This window comes from Esox lucius, chromosome 1 (genome assembly GCF_011004845.1).
Source record: "Esox lucius isolate fEsoLuc1 chromosome 1, fEsoLuc1.pri, whole genome shotgun sequence".
NCBI lineage: Eukaryota > Metazoa > Chordata > Actinopteri > Esociformes > Esocidae > Esox > Esox lucius.
Genome location: NC_047569.1, coordinates 31,116,919 through 31,133,369, shown reverse-complemented (window position 1 = coordinate 31,133,369; position 16,451 = coordinate 31,116,919). Strand labels below are relative to the sequence as shown.

Genomic DNA, 16,451 nt, shown 5'->3' with positions numbered 1-16,451 from the left:
TGGACGCAACCTTTACAATAAAATAAAGTTATTTTAATACACTTGAATATATTAAGGAGTAGTGGACATCGTTTTTATGGATCCATAGTACAGAACTTATATAAACTAGCTCAGTGGCATTAGGATCCGAAAAGTGTGTCAAAGATGAAGTCATTTTCATACAAGGATCATATAACATGGGGAAATGTCGATGTTGGCAATGTATTTACCATTGACGAATTTCGCCCATAATTGATGATGCTCGGATAAAAATGACGCATTAATTCTCATCTTCAGTTCGCCTATTCATTGCATATACACTCACCTAAAGGATTATTAGGAACACCTGTTCAATTTCTCATTAATGCAATTATCTAATCAACCAATCACATGGCAGTTGCTTCAATGCATTTAGGGGTGTGGTCCTGGTCAAGACAATCTCCTGAACTCCAAACTGAATGTCAGAATGGGAAAGAAAGGTGATTTAAACCATTTTGAGCGTGGCATGGTTGTTGGTGCCAGACGGGCCGGTCTGAGTATTTCACAATCTGCTCAGTTACTGGGATTTTCACGCACAACCATTTCTAGGGTTTACAAAGAATGGTGTGAAAAGGGAAAAACATCCAGTATGCGGCAGTCCTGTGGGCGAAAATGCCTTGTTGATGCTAGAGGTCAGAGGAGAATGGGCCGACTGATTCAAGCTGATAGAAGAGCAACTTTGACTGAAATAACCACTCGTTACAACCGAGGTATGCAGCAAAGCATTTGTGAAGCCACAACACGCACAACCTTGAGACGGATGGGCTACAACAGCAGAAGACCCCACCGGGTACCACTCATCTCCACTACAAATAGGAAAAAGAGGCTACAATTTGCACAAGCTCACCAAAATTGGACAGTTGAAGACTGGAAGAATGTTGCCTGGTCGGATGAGTCTCGATTTCTGTTGAGACATTCAGATGGTAGAGTCAGAATTTGGCGTAAACAGAATGAGAACATGGATCCATCATGCCTTGTTACCACTGTGTAGGCTGGTGGTGGTGGTGTAATGGTGTGGGGGATGTTTTCTTGGCACACTTTAGGCCTCTTAGTGCCAATTGGGCATTGTTTAAATGCCACGGCCTACCTGAGCATTGTTTCTGACCATGTCCATCCCTTTATGACCACCAAGTACCCATCCTCTGATGGCTACTTCCAGCAGGATAACGTACCATGTCACAAAGCTCGAATCCTTTCAAATTGGTTTTTTGAACATGACAATGAGTTCACTGTACTGAAATGGCCCCCACAGTCACCAGATCTCAACCCAATAGAGCATCTTTGGGATGTGGTGGAACGGGAGCTTCGTGCCCTGGATGTGCATCCCACAAATCTCCATCAACTGCAAGATGCTATCCTATCAATATGGGCCAACATTTCTAAAGAATGCTTTCAGCACCTTGTTGAATCAATGCCACGTAGAATTAAGGCAGTTCTGAAGGCGAAAGGGGGTCAAACACAGTATTAGTATGGTCATACCATACCATACCATCTTCTTCCGCTTATCCGGGCCGGGTCGCGGGGGCAGCAGTCTAAGCAGGGATGCCCAGACTTCCCTCTCCCCAGACACTTCCTCTAGCTCTCCTGGGGGGACACCGAGGCGTTCCCAGGCCAGCCGGGAGACATAGTCCCTCCAGCGTGTCCTAGGTCTTCCCCGGGGTCTCCTCCCGGTGGGACGGGACCGGAACACCTTCCCAGGAAGGCGTTCCGGAGGCATACGAAAAAGATGCCCAAGCCACCTCAGCTGACCCCTCTCGATGTGGAGGAGCAGCGGCTCTACTCTGAGCTCCTCCCGGGTGACCGAGCTTCTCACCCTATCTCTAAGGGATCGCCCGGCCACCCTGCGGAGAAAGCTCATTTCGGCCGCCTGTATCCGGGATCTTGTCCTTTCGGTCATGACCCAAAGCTCATGACCATAGGTGAGAGTAGGAACGTAGATTGACTGGTAAATCGAGAGCTTCGCCTTGCGGCTCAGCTCTTTCTTCACCACGACAGACCGATACATCGACTGCATTACTGCAGAAGCTGCACCGATCCGTCTGTCAATCTCCCGCTCCATCCTTCCCTCACTCGTGAACAAGACCCCTAGATACTTAAACTCCTCCACTTGAGGCAGGCACTCTCCACCTGAGAGAGTGGAGAGTATTAGTATGATGTTCCTAATAATCCTTTAGGTGAGTGTATATATACAGCTCCAGAGAAAATGAACAGACCACTGCACCTTTTTCTTTCCTTTCCAAAAAAGTCGAAAAGGAAGGTTTTGAGTGAGGAACAGAAGGGTTAAAATCAAGAGACCACGGAAAGCTTCTGTTCCTCTCTCAAAACATTATTTTAAAACTTTTTTGGAAAGAAAAGAAAAAGGTGCAGTGGCCTCTTAATTTTTTCCGGAGCTGTATATATATATATATATATATATATATATATATATATATATATATATTGTTTATTGACCAGCCTGGCAGCTATACAGTCAACTGTCAAGGTATTTAGACTGTAACACTTTACCACATTGGATGACCCACTTAAAATGTTGTACATATTCCTCCCATATCACGGTACCAAAATTACAGAACGGTTTCTTGTCAGACAGGTTTGCATGTTTTTGCATCGTTAGGGGAACAAAAGCGTCTATGTCCAAATACTTGTATGCTCTAGTAAACAGTGCTATTGGTGTGTTCTGCTGCCTGTCTGTAGCAGCTAGGAGAGGCTAAGAGGGCCAAGAAGCCATGGGGGAGAGAGCGTGAATGATGGGTGCACACTAACAGGGGCCAATATAGATGGAGTTGGGCATCACAGAGGAGCAACACAGAGGAGCATCACAGAGTAGCATCAAAGAGGAGCATCACAGAGGAGCATCACAGATGAGCATCACAGAAGAGCATCACAGAGGAGCAGCACAGAGGAGCAGCACAGAGGAGCAGCCCAGAGGAGCATTACAGAAGACCAGCACAGAAAAGCAGCACAGAGGAGCAGCACAGAGGAGCAGCACAAAGGAGCTCAGTGACACGCATGCACGCACATGCGCATGCACATACATGGAAATCCCAAACCACTAAATGTCGCCATTGGTGCCATAAAATCTTTTACTAATAATTCTAACTGCTTTATTGGCGTCACCAGCTGTATATGCATTGGGAGAGCTGCAAGCCATTCAAGTTATATAGACCAATATTTCTCTCCAGAGATGTGGTGCATAGAAATTGTACCACAATTTCCCCACTCTACACCATTTCTCCTGCAGAACTGTTTTTAGGTGAAGGTGTGGGGCAAATCCTAAAACCTTCTACAACATAACCTTCACCTTGCATTTGCTAACTTAATCAATTTGCTATGATGCATTTTCTTTTCCCTGGGCATAAACTAACATGTGATAATTACAAACCCGATTCCATAAAAGTTGGGACACCGTACAAATTGTGGGTAAAAAAGGAATGGAATCATTTACAAATCTCATAAACTTATATTTAATTCACAATAGAATATAGATAACATATTGAATGTTGAAAGTGAGACATTTTGTAATGTCATGCCAAATATTGGCTCATTTTGGATTTCACGAGAGCTACACATTCCAAAAAAGTTGGGACAGGTAGCAGTAAGAGGCCGGAAAAGTTAAATGTACAGATAAGGAACAGCTGGAGGACCAATTTGCAACTTATTATGTCAATTGGCAACATGATTGGGTATGAAAAGAGCCTCTCAGAGTGGCAGTGAAGTTATGATGGGCAGAGGATCACCAATTCCCCCAATGCTGCGGCGAAAAATAATGGAGCAATATCAGAAAGGAGTTTCTCAGAGAAAAATTGCAAAGAGTTTGAAGTTATCATCATCTACAGTGCATAATATCATCCAAAGATTCAGAGAATCTGGAACCATCTCTGTGCATAAGGGTCAAGGCCGGAAAACCATACTGGATGCCCAAGATCTTCGGGCCCTCAGACAGCACTGCATCATATACAGGAATGATACTGCAATGGAAATCACAACATGGGCTCAGGAATACTTCCAGAAAACATTGTCGGTGAACACAATCCACCGTGCCATTCGCCGTTGCCGGCTAAAACTCTATAGGTCAAAAAAGAAGCCGTATCTAAACAGGATCCAGAAGCCCAGGCGTTTTCTCTGGGCCAAGGATCATTTAAAATGGACTGTGGCAAAGTGGAAACGTGTTCTGTGGTCAGACGAATCAAAAGTTCATTTTGGAAAACTAGGACGCCATGTCATCCGGACTAAAGAGGACAAGGACAACCCAAGTTGTTATCAGCGCTCAGTTCAGAAGCCTGCATCTCTGATGGTATGGGGTTGCATGAGTGCGTGTGGCATGGGCAGCCTACACATCTGGAAAGGCACCATCAATGCTGACAGTTATATCCAAGTTCTAGAACAACATATGCTCCCATCCAGATGTTGTCTCTTTCAGGGAAGACCTTGCATTTTCCAACATGACAATGCCAGACCACATACTGCATCAATTACAACGTCATGGCTGCATAGAAGAAGGATCCGGGTACTTAAAATGGCCAGCCTGCAGTCCAGATCTTTTACCCATAGAAATCATTTGGCGCATCATAAAGAGGAAGGTGCGACAAAGAAGACCTAAGACAGTTGAGCAACTAGAAGCCTGTATTAGACAAGATTGGGACAACATTCCTATTCATAAACTTGAGCAACTTGTCTCCTCAGTTCCCAGACGTTTGCTGTCTGTTATAAAAAGAAGAGGGGATGCCACACAGTGGTAAACATGGCCTTGTCCCAACTTTTCTGAGATGTGTTGATGCCATGAAATTTAAAATCAACTTATTTTCCTCTTAAAGTGATACATTTTCTCAGTTGATGCATTGATGCATTTGCCACAAGTCTCTCTGAAATATTTACCTGAATTGTCTATTTCAGTGACTACATCTAAAGTCCTTGTAACTCTACATGGCTTGTATCATCAAAAGACAGGGCACTTCCCCACGAATTTGACTGTAATAATGGGTGATAAAGATTTCACCATGCTTCAGTTGTACTGTTGACATCAATCAGTGTAATTTTCCATTGTACAAAAGAGCCCAACCCTTTTGGGGACACACATGTCCCATCTCATGAAACCATGACAATGTAATTATCTTGGATTGTAATTAGCGTTCGACGTCTCTTGATGACATGCAACTCTACCATTGTGATTCGCAGGTGCATCGTAAAATAAATCACAGTAATTCTCAGGCCTAAATCAATAAACACAATATTCTTATTATTAGCGAACATTTTATTTTGCATTGTAGAAAAGGGGTCATTCGACCCAAACACCACATTAGAGTTAAGGAAATGTTCCAACCAGTGCGAGACAAAGCAGAGCACATAAAACGTGGCTTCATGGTTTTATGAACAGAAGCCTAACATTCATATAATGAATTCTGACATCCTCTATATTAATTGAGAAGGAGAGCCAAAATCCCATCTCCCTGCATGTTTACTGCCCTGCTGTTCCATCTATAGCTGAATAAACTGCAATTAACGCCAATAGTTGAAGTGGAAGAACCATGCAAAGCACCATGGGTGTCTTCCTTCCTTTTATGGTTATTCATACTGCTCATAATTTATTTTGCAGACACAGAAAGATTTGATCATGTCCAGCAATTAATATTTTTTCTCACGATTACAAAGGTTTTGTATCCATTAGGTCTGCCTCTTCTACCTTCTTAAATCCGACATTCAGTTCTGTTTTGCAGAGTGCTTCCCTAATACATTTTGACGTTAGCTTTTTTTATTCAGCTGAGGATTTCTGGGTGAAAATATCTAGGAAGCCTCAGAATATACTAAACACTTACAATGCACTGTCTCTTAGCCTACATTTGTCTAGCTCTCTCACAAACACCTTTGTATTTTCAAGAGAGAGCTGAAATGTGAATGTATTGAACACTTAGCACAACTCTACTGTAGTGTCCATGACATCATTACAGTGGTATTACTCTGTGAAGGTGTGTTCAACACAAAACCTGACAAAACCAAAGACAAACTTGACCTGATATTCTATTTAGACAACCCACACATTTATTTGTCAATTTTCAATATAACATTTCCTGCTTCACCATTTCATTTTGAACAATAAACAATACTTCCTAACAAGAACATTATGTCAACCTCTATTTTAATTATAATTAAATATTAATTAAAAAAAAGCCTGTTTCCTAAGTCAACATGAGAGATCTTTGAGCTGTTCAGTACCCCCAGCTTTAGATTGAGATGCTGAGATTAAATGCCTAGGCTGAAGTTAGAAACAAGACTGGATCAAGAGATCAGTAAACATGTTCTGATTCACTATCTGATATGTCTCCACTGTCACAATGGAAATGTACATAGTGTATTCTAGTTCTGAAGAGCCACAGCCTTTCCACCTATAGCAACATTCCAGTTATACAACTTCCCACACCAAAACATTTCCTGTTTGGACGATGCCCTGACAGACATGTTCTCTATAAAACTATTTTCAGGGAGTCTGCGGTCTAGGAAGAATTTCCAAGTAAACGCATGGCCCAGACAATCTGAGTTGACAAGATCCCTTTTTTTTTGTCTTTAAATGACCAATGACACAGAGCAGCCGCATGTGATGGACTGTTCTGGAAATCATGAGGTAAACAGGGAATGGGAAAATAAGGTGACGCCAAAACAACAGTCCCAATTTGCTTTGCTCAAATAGTACTTCCTGGTTTTGGCAATATTGCATTGTGGGTATATGTAAGAAGCTATACAAAAATATGTGAATACATTTTTCTAAACTCGTGACCACCCTTTGTCGCAACCCTTTAAGATGCAGCTGATCTTACAGTATGTTTGTAATCCCTTTTCAAGACAGTGAAAGGTCCTGAACATTTGGACATTCTACTCTACTGGTAGAAATTGAGTTCCCTGGCTAATGGTGCTCATTTAGAAGCTTTACCAATGTCTGCACAATGACAGCATGACAGCGTTCTACATGACAGAACTAATAGCATAGCCTGTTACTGTAACCCAAAAACATTACCTCATTTAATGTTAGGATAAATACTCACTTGTGTCCAACATTGAGCACTATAACTAAGGACATAACAATAGTCATCTACATAAGGGATAGTATAATAGCATAGTTCAACATTACAGTAATGGGCACAAAAAAAAAAGTCAGCATTTTAAGATTAAGAGCTCCCTTTTCATTTAATCTGACCAGAAGCACACATTGAGCGCACACGAGCGCCAATTCCATTTAGCACATTCCAAATGTTTACACTTCTAAAATCAGATGAAAATAGTTTGTTTGCTAAAACTAATAAGTTGGCATCAAATCGAAAGTCATGCGTGTACTTAAGCAAAAAAAAACTCTGCATCTCCCAATGTATCTTCCATCAAGAACATAACCCCTATTACAAATGAAAATCAACTAAGGTTTCGTTTAAAACAAAATCTAGATTATGCAATGGCCATCTCAGTCTCCAGATTTGAAATATTGAAAACCTGCGGTTTGAAACACAGATGGCTGTACATAAATGCAGGCAAATGACAAGTTTCAGTTTCCAAGATTCCTCTCAATATACCTCCTCATAAATAGGCTTAGTGATGTTCTTCTCTCAAGGTGGGGCATTATATGTATTGAAAACCAAACTGTACCTGACTTCAAATGTTACTATTTTTTAAATGTTATTTACATGTTAAATAATTCCCACCAATTGTATGATTTACCATTTAAATTGCATACAACATCCCACTAATTAATCATCTTTTTTATTAAGATCCCATTGTAGCCATCTGGTACACACATCTATCCTTTCAAGACAAAGTACAAAATATAAACGCAACAGAACAAATGGAGCTACATAACAGTCAAATAAAGCCATCATGAATCAGTATTCCAGTTTCAGTTTATTTCACATGTTGTAAAAAGCACAAGAGAATCCAAGTCATTACGTTTCCACACAGCAAATGAGGCATGGCTAAACAAAACTGTAGTCACATTTCCGGTAATAATTAGGTTTACATTTAAAATGTAATGAAACTATCAAAACTCTTTCCTTATTTCGGTTTGACCTCAATATTAATAACCGTGTCATACGCTAATGTATTTTGATCAAGCGTCTTAAAAAAAAAAATAGACACCTTTAATTTAGCCTTCAGTTTGCAGAGTCTAGACATCAGATTTATGGACAAAAGGCGTTTTCACTATTTAAAAACGTGAAAACATAAAATGTATGTAACAAATTTGAGGGACTCAACTCAGCAGGACAGCAATTTTGCTAAGACATCAGTTCTTGCAGTAGACACTTAGGCCTGAGATGGACACAGAGCCAGATAGCCCAGCAGATGCATAAATCTGAAGCGTCGGCTCGCAATTTCCATTTCCCATGAAGGGATGAAGCCCAGAGGTCAGGCAGAGGAAGCCTACGGAGCAAGATTAAACTGGGCACACGTCCTGCAGACTTTCCCAACGATAAAACATCGGATCTGAATAGTTTCCTGTAACAAGAGAATGTTATCCAGACTGGACAACGCATCTTTACCCTTGTTCAGAATGAGTGCAGAGCGATTGTATTTATTGCACACAGTAGGTGTTGAAACATGCACAAGCTGATTATTTGCGCAACAGAATATTGCTAGCTCGTATTTTCCTCTGCCCGCCTCCTTTTCTAGGTTTTGCCTAGTCAGCTTCCAGAGCCTGCCATTGGAAACAAGATCATGCGGGCTATGAGGTTTAGTTATATATATATATAAAAAAAAAGATCCTTACATAGGCATTAAATTTACCTCAACTATGCTTTCTTCCATGACTCAGTCAAAGCTTCGACATTCACAACCCCAACTAGACTGCTAACATACAACCACATTCACAGGTGCTTACAAAACATAATTAACAAATTACACAATAAACCCATCTTGAAAAGCCATCCAACGGTCCTTCTTATGCAATCGCAAAAAAAAGAAATAGAAAAGACAGCCACTGATACACTTGTGCTGAGAGACTCGGCCATCCGTGCGTCTTCATTCGATCCGTGCAGGTGTCCCGCACCCCCACAGCGAACGGCGGTGGTCAGAGGACAGCCTCATCGTCCCATTGAGAGGTTGTGTCTTGACGGATGAAACGCTCGGCTTGTGGTCCTACCTGACCAGGTGATAAGTCGACCAGTACATAAATACAGGCTGGGCAGCGGCGATGGACATGGTCAAGTACATCCGCAGCTGGTTCCTGGCCCCACGGACCAACACGCCTTGGGCCGCGGCCTCAGAGAGGAGCTTCAGTCTCAGCGTGCGGATCTGAAAAGACCCAGACGGAAGGGGGCCAGTCAAGCTGGTGAGAACCTCTGTTTGGTAGCCAAAGCGCTGGCAGGAGAGATTTTGCAGAGTATATTCGATTCCCAAGCAAGCTTTTCCTGTTACTCACCATGAAGACGAAGATGGATATACAGCACCACAACATCGCCAGGTAGTAGCCGGTCGGCCCGAACAGTAACCCCGCCACGACCCCCACAATCATGCTGCATTTACAAAAAACAAAAGCCATCACAATCCATCATCGGAGTTCGCACATCAGGTGGGATTCAAAAGCAGAAGACATCAATGTGGACAGATTGATCAATCATGGTGCTAAAAACGTGAGAGCCAAGGCCATCCTTACCCCACATATTTGTACCCAGAGAAGGCAACGAGGTCTATAGTGGTGAGGTCTGTGTTGACCGTGACCAAGTAGAGACTCAGGAGGACCGCCAGTACCTCCATGATGAGCCACACCAGGGTGGAGCTTGCCTGCATGCCCAGGATCTCAGGGCTAAACCTAGACACAGATGGGAGGTTAGGAAGATTCCCGTTCCAGGGTTTCTCATCCCCCCAGGGTTTCTTATCCCCCCCCCCCCCCCCCATTTTACCTGTTCTGCGTTCCAAACGCCAACCCAGCCACCAGGATGTATGTGATAAAACCCATCGCTGTATGAGGAGGAACAATTCAGACTACTCAGATATAGTTGTAGATATTCACATCAACACAATGGTAGGCAGTCAAGTGGCTTTGGTTTAGTCATGGTGGTCGTCTGGGGCCCAATCTCTAATACCTGGAATGTACAAGTCAGGAGCGTTGATATCGAAGCGTGGAGCCACTGGCGTGTCCTGCTGGTAGCTCACTTCCCAATTCTAAACCAAACAAACCAAACAATCAAACCAAATAATCTTCTTTACATTACTAAAAGAAGTTGTACAGCAATAGAGCACAGACTAACACTGGGGTCATTGTGTGAGTTGTAGCCAATCAGCTCCTTTTTAACTGCAACCGGTACCTCAAAAAGGAAATCTGCGCTGAATTGAACCTACGAAATTCCCATCCAATACAGTCAGAACATGGTCATTATTTTAGAAAATCAATACTCAACCCAATGAGAGGTGGACCAGAGCCGATTCCAACTAAGTCAAAGAGGGAACTGGATCTGAAGTGTGTCAGACCGAAATGGACATGAAAAAATAAATCCATCTGATCTCATTTCTCAGCAAGCCCCCTCGTAAGAGTGTTTTTACCTGCCTGACATTAAAGCGAACATCTCACAGACATTTACAGTGATTGTGTGCATGGTGGGAGTTCTCAGCTGGAAAGAGATTGTCAATGGGTACACTTGGTGACTGGACTGGCTCCTCAACTCAAACCTGGGCTTCTCAAAGGATCTTCCAATCCCAACAATCTCCTTTTCTAATCTCAAAGGGTTCCTCAGTGTGAAAATGCTACATTTTCTTCAGCGGAAACATGACAGACTGCCTGAACACTTCAACCTTCAGCAAATACAGCCGTCTGTCTCGACACAGGAAAAAGCGAGAACCCAGTTGAATCAGTGTTGCAATGCAAGTTCACTATAATGAGTTCTCAGCACAGAGGCCGACAGGCAGAGAGATTAATGATAGCACCTGTACAGAACCAACTGCAATGTAGGGTATAGCAAATGTGATTGGAAGAAATTAATGTTTTTACAGTTCATTTTCAGCTTTTTTAAGAGAAATTTGCACACTAAGCAGAATTTAGTACATCAACTTAATGGAATAGATTTGCTGATTGATTAAATTCAGGGTTTATTAACAATAGCTTAAGCCATGTTTCACACAGTACATTTATTAACATTACAGTTTAAGTGTCAGTTGTAACAGTCAGCTCTTTTAAGCAGTGTACATTTAAAACGAAGCGGAATTGGATCTGTGAAATTCCCATGCAACGCTTAGTTTCGCGCCACGCACCCTCTGGGGTACCACGCATCCGTTGCGAAAAAGCCTATAGTTGGTTAAACAAACCCTATCACTGTTGGGAGTTCAGACTGGCTGTAACTTACACATACGGTAATTTTGATAGTAAGCAAGTGAAGAACCGAAAAACAAACAAGGAAAAAATTTTTTTCCATAAGATAATTTAGTAGCAGGTCTAATTTTCAGGGATACAGTCATGCACGTTTCTCCCCCCATTAATCCAATGGCCGAATATGTTCCATACACAGCCAGAAGACAAGCCCCGGCCCTGGGGCAAAACATCAGAAAGAACGTGGTCGATCCGAGTCCAAACACAAGCAACACCAACAGACGGCGACCAGATGATTAACACTGCAGAACACGATGGCGTAGAGGTAGTACCTGGTGCATGTAGGGGAAGACCAGCAGGCCCAGCTTCTTGCCCACGTACAAGGTGTCCACAGCAAAGTAATATTTCAGCTTAGAGATGGGGAGGAAACGGTCCAGCTAAAGATCAAACACACAAAACACTTATTTTCGGGGCTCCGGCCACTAAACTAACCGGCAACACAGCAGGACATCCTCACAACCACAAGTCGTACATTTTTGTCAACCAAGTCTTTGCCATGGCTGGCCAGGCTGCTTCCGTATGCCACGGCCAGGTTGGACATGGGGTCTGAGAGGAGGGTCTGGCCAGGGTAGGCCATAGCTCCAACATCCTGCCCTGGGGACCCGGCGGCCTGCACCCCAGGCGGCACACTGGTGTCGTCAAACAGCTGGCCGGAGTTGGCCCCATCCATAGTCGTGTTCCTCATCCTCATTTTAGGATCTGTCACACAACAAGAAAATTAGTAGAGGATACAGACTACAAGCACTGCAAAGCCATGGGTACCAAAGCGGTTATGTGAAATGACAAATAACAGGCTTCCAGTGCGTATGAAGGACAACAACAAAGCGCTCAGAGAAGCAGGCGTCGTCTCAGTGGGGGTTGTATCATGCCCAAGAACAGCTCTCAGCTGTGGCCTGTTTGTAAATCATCCCATCCCCTTGTGCCTTATTGCTTAAATAACATAGCAATGAATAGCCATGTCTGACTAGATGTAACCAATCATTCGGCCTGTTTGGCATATTAATGGAATGCACCTGCGTCACATTGTTGCCATGGTCACTAACATTCTATAGATGCTGCAGTCATATTGATGACCAGAAGTTAACAGGGGATAATGACTTTTGACTAAATTACACTTGGAAATAGAACAACATTGCTGAAGTAGACAGATTGCAAACATTGTCATTAGAGATGCTAATGAGATGCTAATGTTACCTACCTAAGATTCGGTGGAGCATCTGAATATTAACTAGCTAGTTAAATTCAAACCTCATAGGTAACGCACTTTAGACCAGACCCTCAGCTCCCATTGAGGAGGCATTGAGTAGAATGCTAGGTTGGATATTAAAACATTATTGAGAGGAAACATCCAATCAATGATATTCATGTCTATTGAGTTCATAGTTTAGATGAACCCTGCATTCAGCAGTCTGGTGGAGTTTAATCCCCTGAGAGGAAAACGGTCAAACACGATCACACACTAAGCACAAGGACAGCAATACGTCAGGCCGGCCTCTTCCCATCAATGTATGCTTTGTCCTTCTTCTCAAGACATCTAATGGCCTGCTCTGCGGACAAATATCTGTTAACATGAAACAATGAGATCCCTCAGAGATCAGGAACCTCTTATAAAAATAGATTTGGCTAGATGTCAGCAAACCCAAGCATGATGTGGTCAAAACAGAGAAGTCAAACAAAATAAGGAACATTTAAATTTGAATATCTTTCAAGTTGCGGTCAACTGAGTTAACCCTATAGGTTTAAAACACGAAACAGTGCTTTTTGCAAACCTGCCAACTCTACAGTCACATGGCATTACTCTGTAAATTGTTTCCTATACTTTACAAGTTAATCAAGCTGCTCCATCAGAGCATAAAGGATATGCCCATTAGTTTGCATTGAGTAAAACAATGTGCCTTAAGTAGCTAAACTGTACAAATACTGAGCAGAATGACTGACCAACTCAGTTGCTATAGAGGCTAATTACTGAGCAGACCAGGCAGTGAGCCATAAGACACCACAAATTTCAAGTTTGACTGCACAAGACGCTGCCTAATTGGGGCACCCAAAAATAGGATAACTATTCCCAGGAAAACTGGGAACTCTATAGACACAAAATCTAGAGGGGGGGAGGGCTGAGAAGTGAGTGATCTTCTGGTCAACTGTTGGAACTCTAATCACTTTAAGTGTTAATGCAGAAGAGTGTTGAGAATGACTAACATATATTAGAGTTGGCACCCATACAAACATCATACAACAACAAAGGGTGAAATGATCATACAATAGCTTAAATGTAGGATTACTTTTGCTGGGGGTCAACAGGGAGTTTCAAAGGACCCAACAAGTAATCTTTCAGTTCCAAGTTTCCTGTAGTTTTACACATGCAAGGTGGAAGTGTTTTTGGGTGCCTCTACTTTTGGGCTCCACTCACAGGGCAGGGAGCAATAACTAGACCAGAGATCTAGCTTGGATCAATACATATAAGGGGCGAGTCTGGGTGGATTTTTTTTTGAATGCCGAACTGACACTGAGCAGTCACATATATAAGACACACCGTTATATTTTAAAAATAAAATTACGACGACCACTGTAGCGTCATGGGGACTTGAGTGCCCAAATGTAGATGCAATGTGCCCAAATGTAGATGCAATTTACGCACCACGTAAGGTAAGAAAAAACTACTAAAGAGCAAATAGTGACCCTCCAGTACCTAGCTAGCTAACGAAACCTGAATAATGTAGCTAACGAATAACGGGGTTCTACGCTGGCCAGGAGCAGCTCACAGTACAAATGTTTGCATTATCAGTCTGTGAGCAGATACCATAGAATACTTCTTGTCTTTACATGTAAGCACTTCTAACTAGCGCTGTATAGAAGCGTCTGTAAAACAACTTAAATGTAAGATCTACGTGAAACATGACAAGCTAAATCGTGCTAGCTGATGGCTAACATTAACTGCTAACTCTGTTTGCACAGTCATGAGCAATGCTTGCTAACGTTAGTTGTATTAGCAAGAAGATACCAGCTATAAAAGTGATATAGTACTATTTAAGTTTGTTAACTACTGTAACATTACATAGCTGGCAAGCAAGTTACCCATCAATCTGCATTGTCACGTAGCTAGCTCGGTTTGCTATGCCAATGAGTGGAAAGGGAGAAACTGGAGCCGGCTATTTTTTAGCATTCCGGTTAGGTTCAAGACAGTCACTAGTACAGTACTGTAGCTAGTTGGCTTCAGTAATCAATAAATCTTACCAATAATACTTCAACGTACATAACTTACGCTGTCTGAACCCACTTTGGGTTGCTGTGTAATCCATTTCCATCAATTACTGGTAGTTGAGGCTGTTGTCTAAGTGAACCATTGAGCCATAGGGGTTTCAAAAGAAGCTATAACAGATCTTGACAGTATCAAAGATGGCCGACCGCTATTTCCAACACTAACCTCATCCCACCGAGATCGTCGCAGTTGGACGGAAGTGTCGAGGGTCTGGAAACGGCATTACATCATAACAGATTGACTATAGAAGTAAAAAAACGAAAGTCTGTTCATATTTCAAAATGCGTATGGTATTTAGTAGTGATAGACAATCCGATTATTTTTTGGTGCGTGTCACTCCTGTCGAATAAAACAAAATGGTTCAAAATGGTTAATAATAAAATGAACAGACATGAAAAATGACCAAACCTCCAATATTAGGCCTAAATAGTGATGAGTTATGTCAAATCGTGAAATGCATGTTCAAATAGTAACTACACTATAGATCTTATCACCAACGTGATACGGTTCCCAACGTCCACCTAAAAGAGGGTGATTTTTGTTCACAAACAACCGATCAAAACTATCTAAAGAATAACGCTAGTTTGGAGGTGGACGATAATTTTTCAAAACTGATTTCAAACCTATGGCAAAATGACAATTGTGAAGGGCATAGGCCTACTACGCTAGCTGGAAGTTCTGTGGTGTTTTCTTGTATTTTGTTCCCATATTAAAGATCAATCTGTCGGTTACTTATGATAACGGCAGAGAAAAGAATATAGCAGTGTAAACAACATTCTTTATTTTACTGTTGACTATAGTCTATATATACACCTGGTAAGTAGGTATATGTAGGCTACAATTTGTGGCCTATGGCTCCCAATACAAGCGGCCTAGATTGTTTTTTTCTCCGTAACATCAATACCCCACCATAACGTTAAGCTATTGGAATGTCGATTTAAAGCCATAATGTTCAGGGACCAGACTAGTAATAAATTACTAGTTGTGCATACTCATTTAAGTAGTGGCGATGAAAAGTGTTGCTGAGACCCATGTGGATAAAGCCCATGATAGCCCATATCTAGAAGCCGCAAATTGACACTGCAAGCACCGCACGAGGGCGTGTCCTTTGTCTTTGGGATTCATTGTGAATACATCCCCTCCTATACTGGTGTGTGGGGTCAGTTATGGCCTAGCTAGCTTAATAACATCTAATTAATATCGTCTCCCTTAAAAAACATAAGAGTCCTACCCAGTGCCTGCTCTACCCTTTTGGGGTCCCTAAACAAAATGGAATTTGGGACCCTCTCTTCCCAAACGGTCGGGGGCCCTAAGCAACTGCTTATGTTGCTTATGCTTGGAGCCAGCCCTGGTCCTGCTGACGGCAATTCCTCCCTTTTCCTCCCCCCATTACACCCCCAGCCCCCTTCCCTGACACTGTCATACCACAATTCTCTCTGCACATCATACAATTCACAAAATATCAACACATGTTCCACTGTTTCCTTTACTGGACGCTGAACACAGTATCATCACTCCCTATCAGTCACAATGTACCATTCAGCCCTGCGTGTCCAAATCTCAGGGGTCAATCCTTACCACCCGGAGGAGAGCCTTCACTTCCCGTTGTCCCAGGAGGATTTGTACATCCACCCCCTCTCTCCTCCTAGCCTCCTCATCTTCTTGTTACCCTCCACACCAACATAGGCTGGGACCCAACACAACAACACCACCATCTCCTATCCCATCAATAAAACCATCATCTCGACTGACAAATCTCCCCTATCCGACCTGCCAGTCGTCACACTACAGCTGAATCAGAGCAAATCACCACCTCTGAGCGGCTTCACCTCCACCACTCAT

The 16,451-nt window shown here is 42.5% G+C and overlaps 1 protein-coding gene across 4 annotated transcripts; it reads right to left on the bottom strand.

The window, feature by feature from the left end:
* Positions 1-7,877: 7,877 nt before the first annotated feature.
* Positions 7,878-14,875, bottom strand: yif1b (Yip1 interacting factor homolog B (S. cerevisiae)). Of its 4 annotated transcripts, none has more exons than XM_010891974.3 (8): positions 14,775-14,875; positions 11,823-12,049; positions 11,623-11,727; positions 10,074-10,152; positions 9,891-9,948; positions 9,644-9,799; positions 9,410-9,503; positions 7,878-9,282 (listed from the first exon to the last, which is right to left on the bottom strand). In XM_010891974.3, exons 2-8 carry the CDS (start codon positions 12,039-12,041, stop codon positions 9,127-9,129), a joined length of 867 nt encoding a protein of 288 aa, XP_010890276.1. In that variant the 5' UTR covers positions 12,042-12,049; positions 14,775-14,875; the 3' UTR covers positions 7,878-9,126. The 4 variants fall into 4 exon arrangements, with proteins under 4 accessions (XP_010890276.1, XP_019906382.1, XP_010890273.1 ...); XM_020050823.2 differs by lacking the exon at positions 14,775-14,875 and adding an exon at positions 14,585-14,768; XM_010891971.3 differs by lacking the exon at positions 14,775-14,875 and adding an exon at positions 14,604-14,768.
* Positions 14,876-16,451: the final 1,576 nt, after the last annotated feature.

Excerpts from the sequence above, each read along its gene's own strand:
- yif1b (XM_010891971.3), bottom strand. The coding sequence starts at position 14,655 with ATGGAAATGGATTACACAGCAACCCAAAGTGGGTTCAGACAGCGTAAG. Across the intron at positions 9,949-10,073 it reads TCCTGACTTGTACATTCCAG|CGATGGGTTTTATCACATAC; the intron begins GTATTAGAGATT and ends CTCCTCATACAG. Across the intron at positions 9,283-9,409 it reads TATCCATCTTCGTCTTCATG|ATCCGCACGCTGAGACTGAA; the intron begins GTGAGTAACAGG and ends GGGTCTTTTCAG.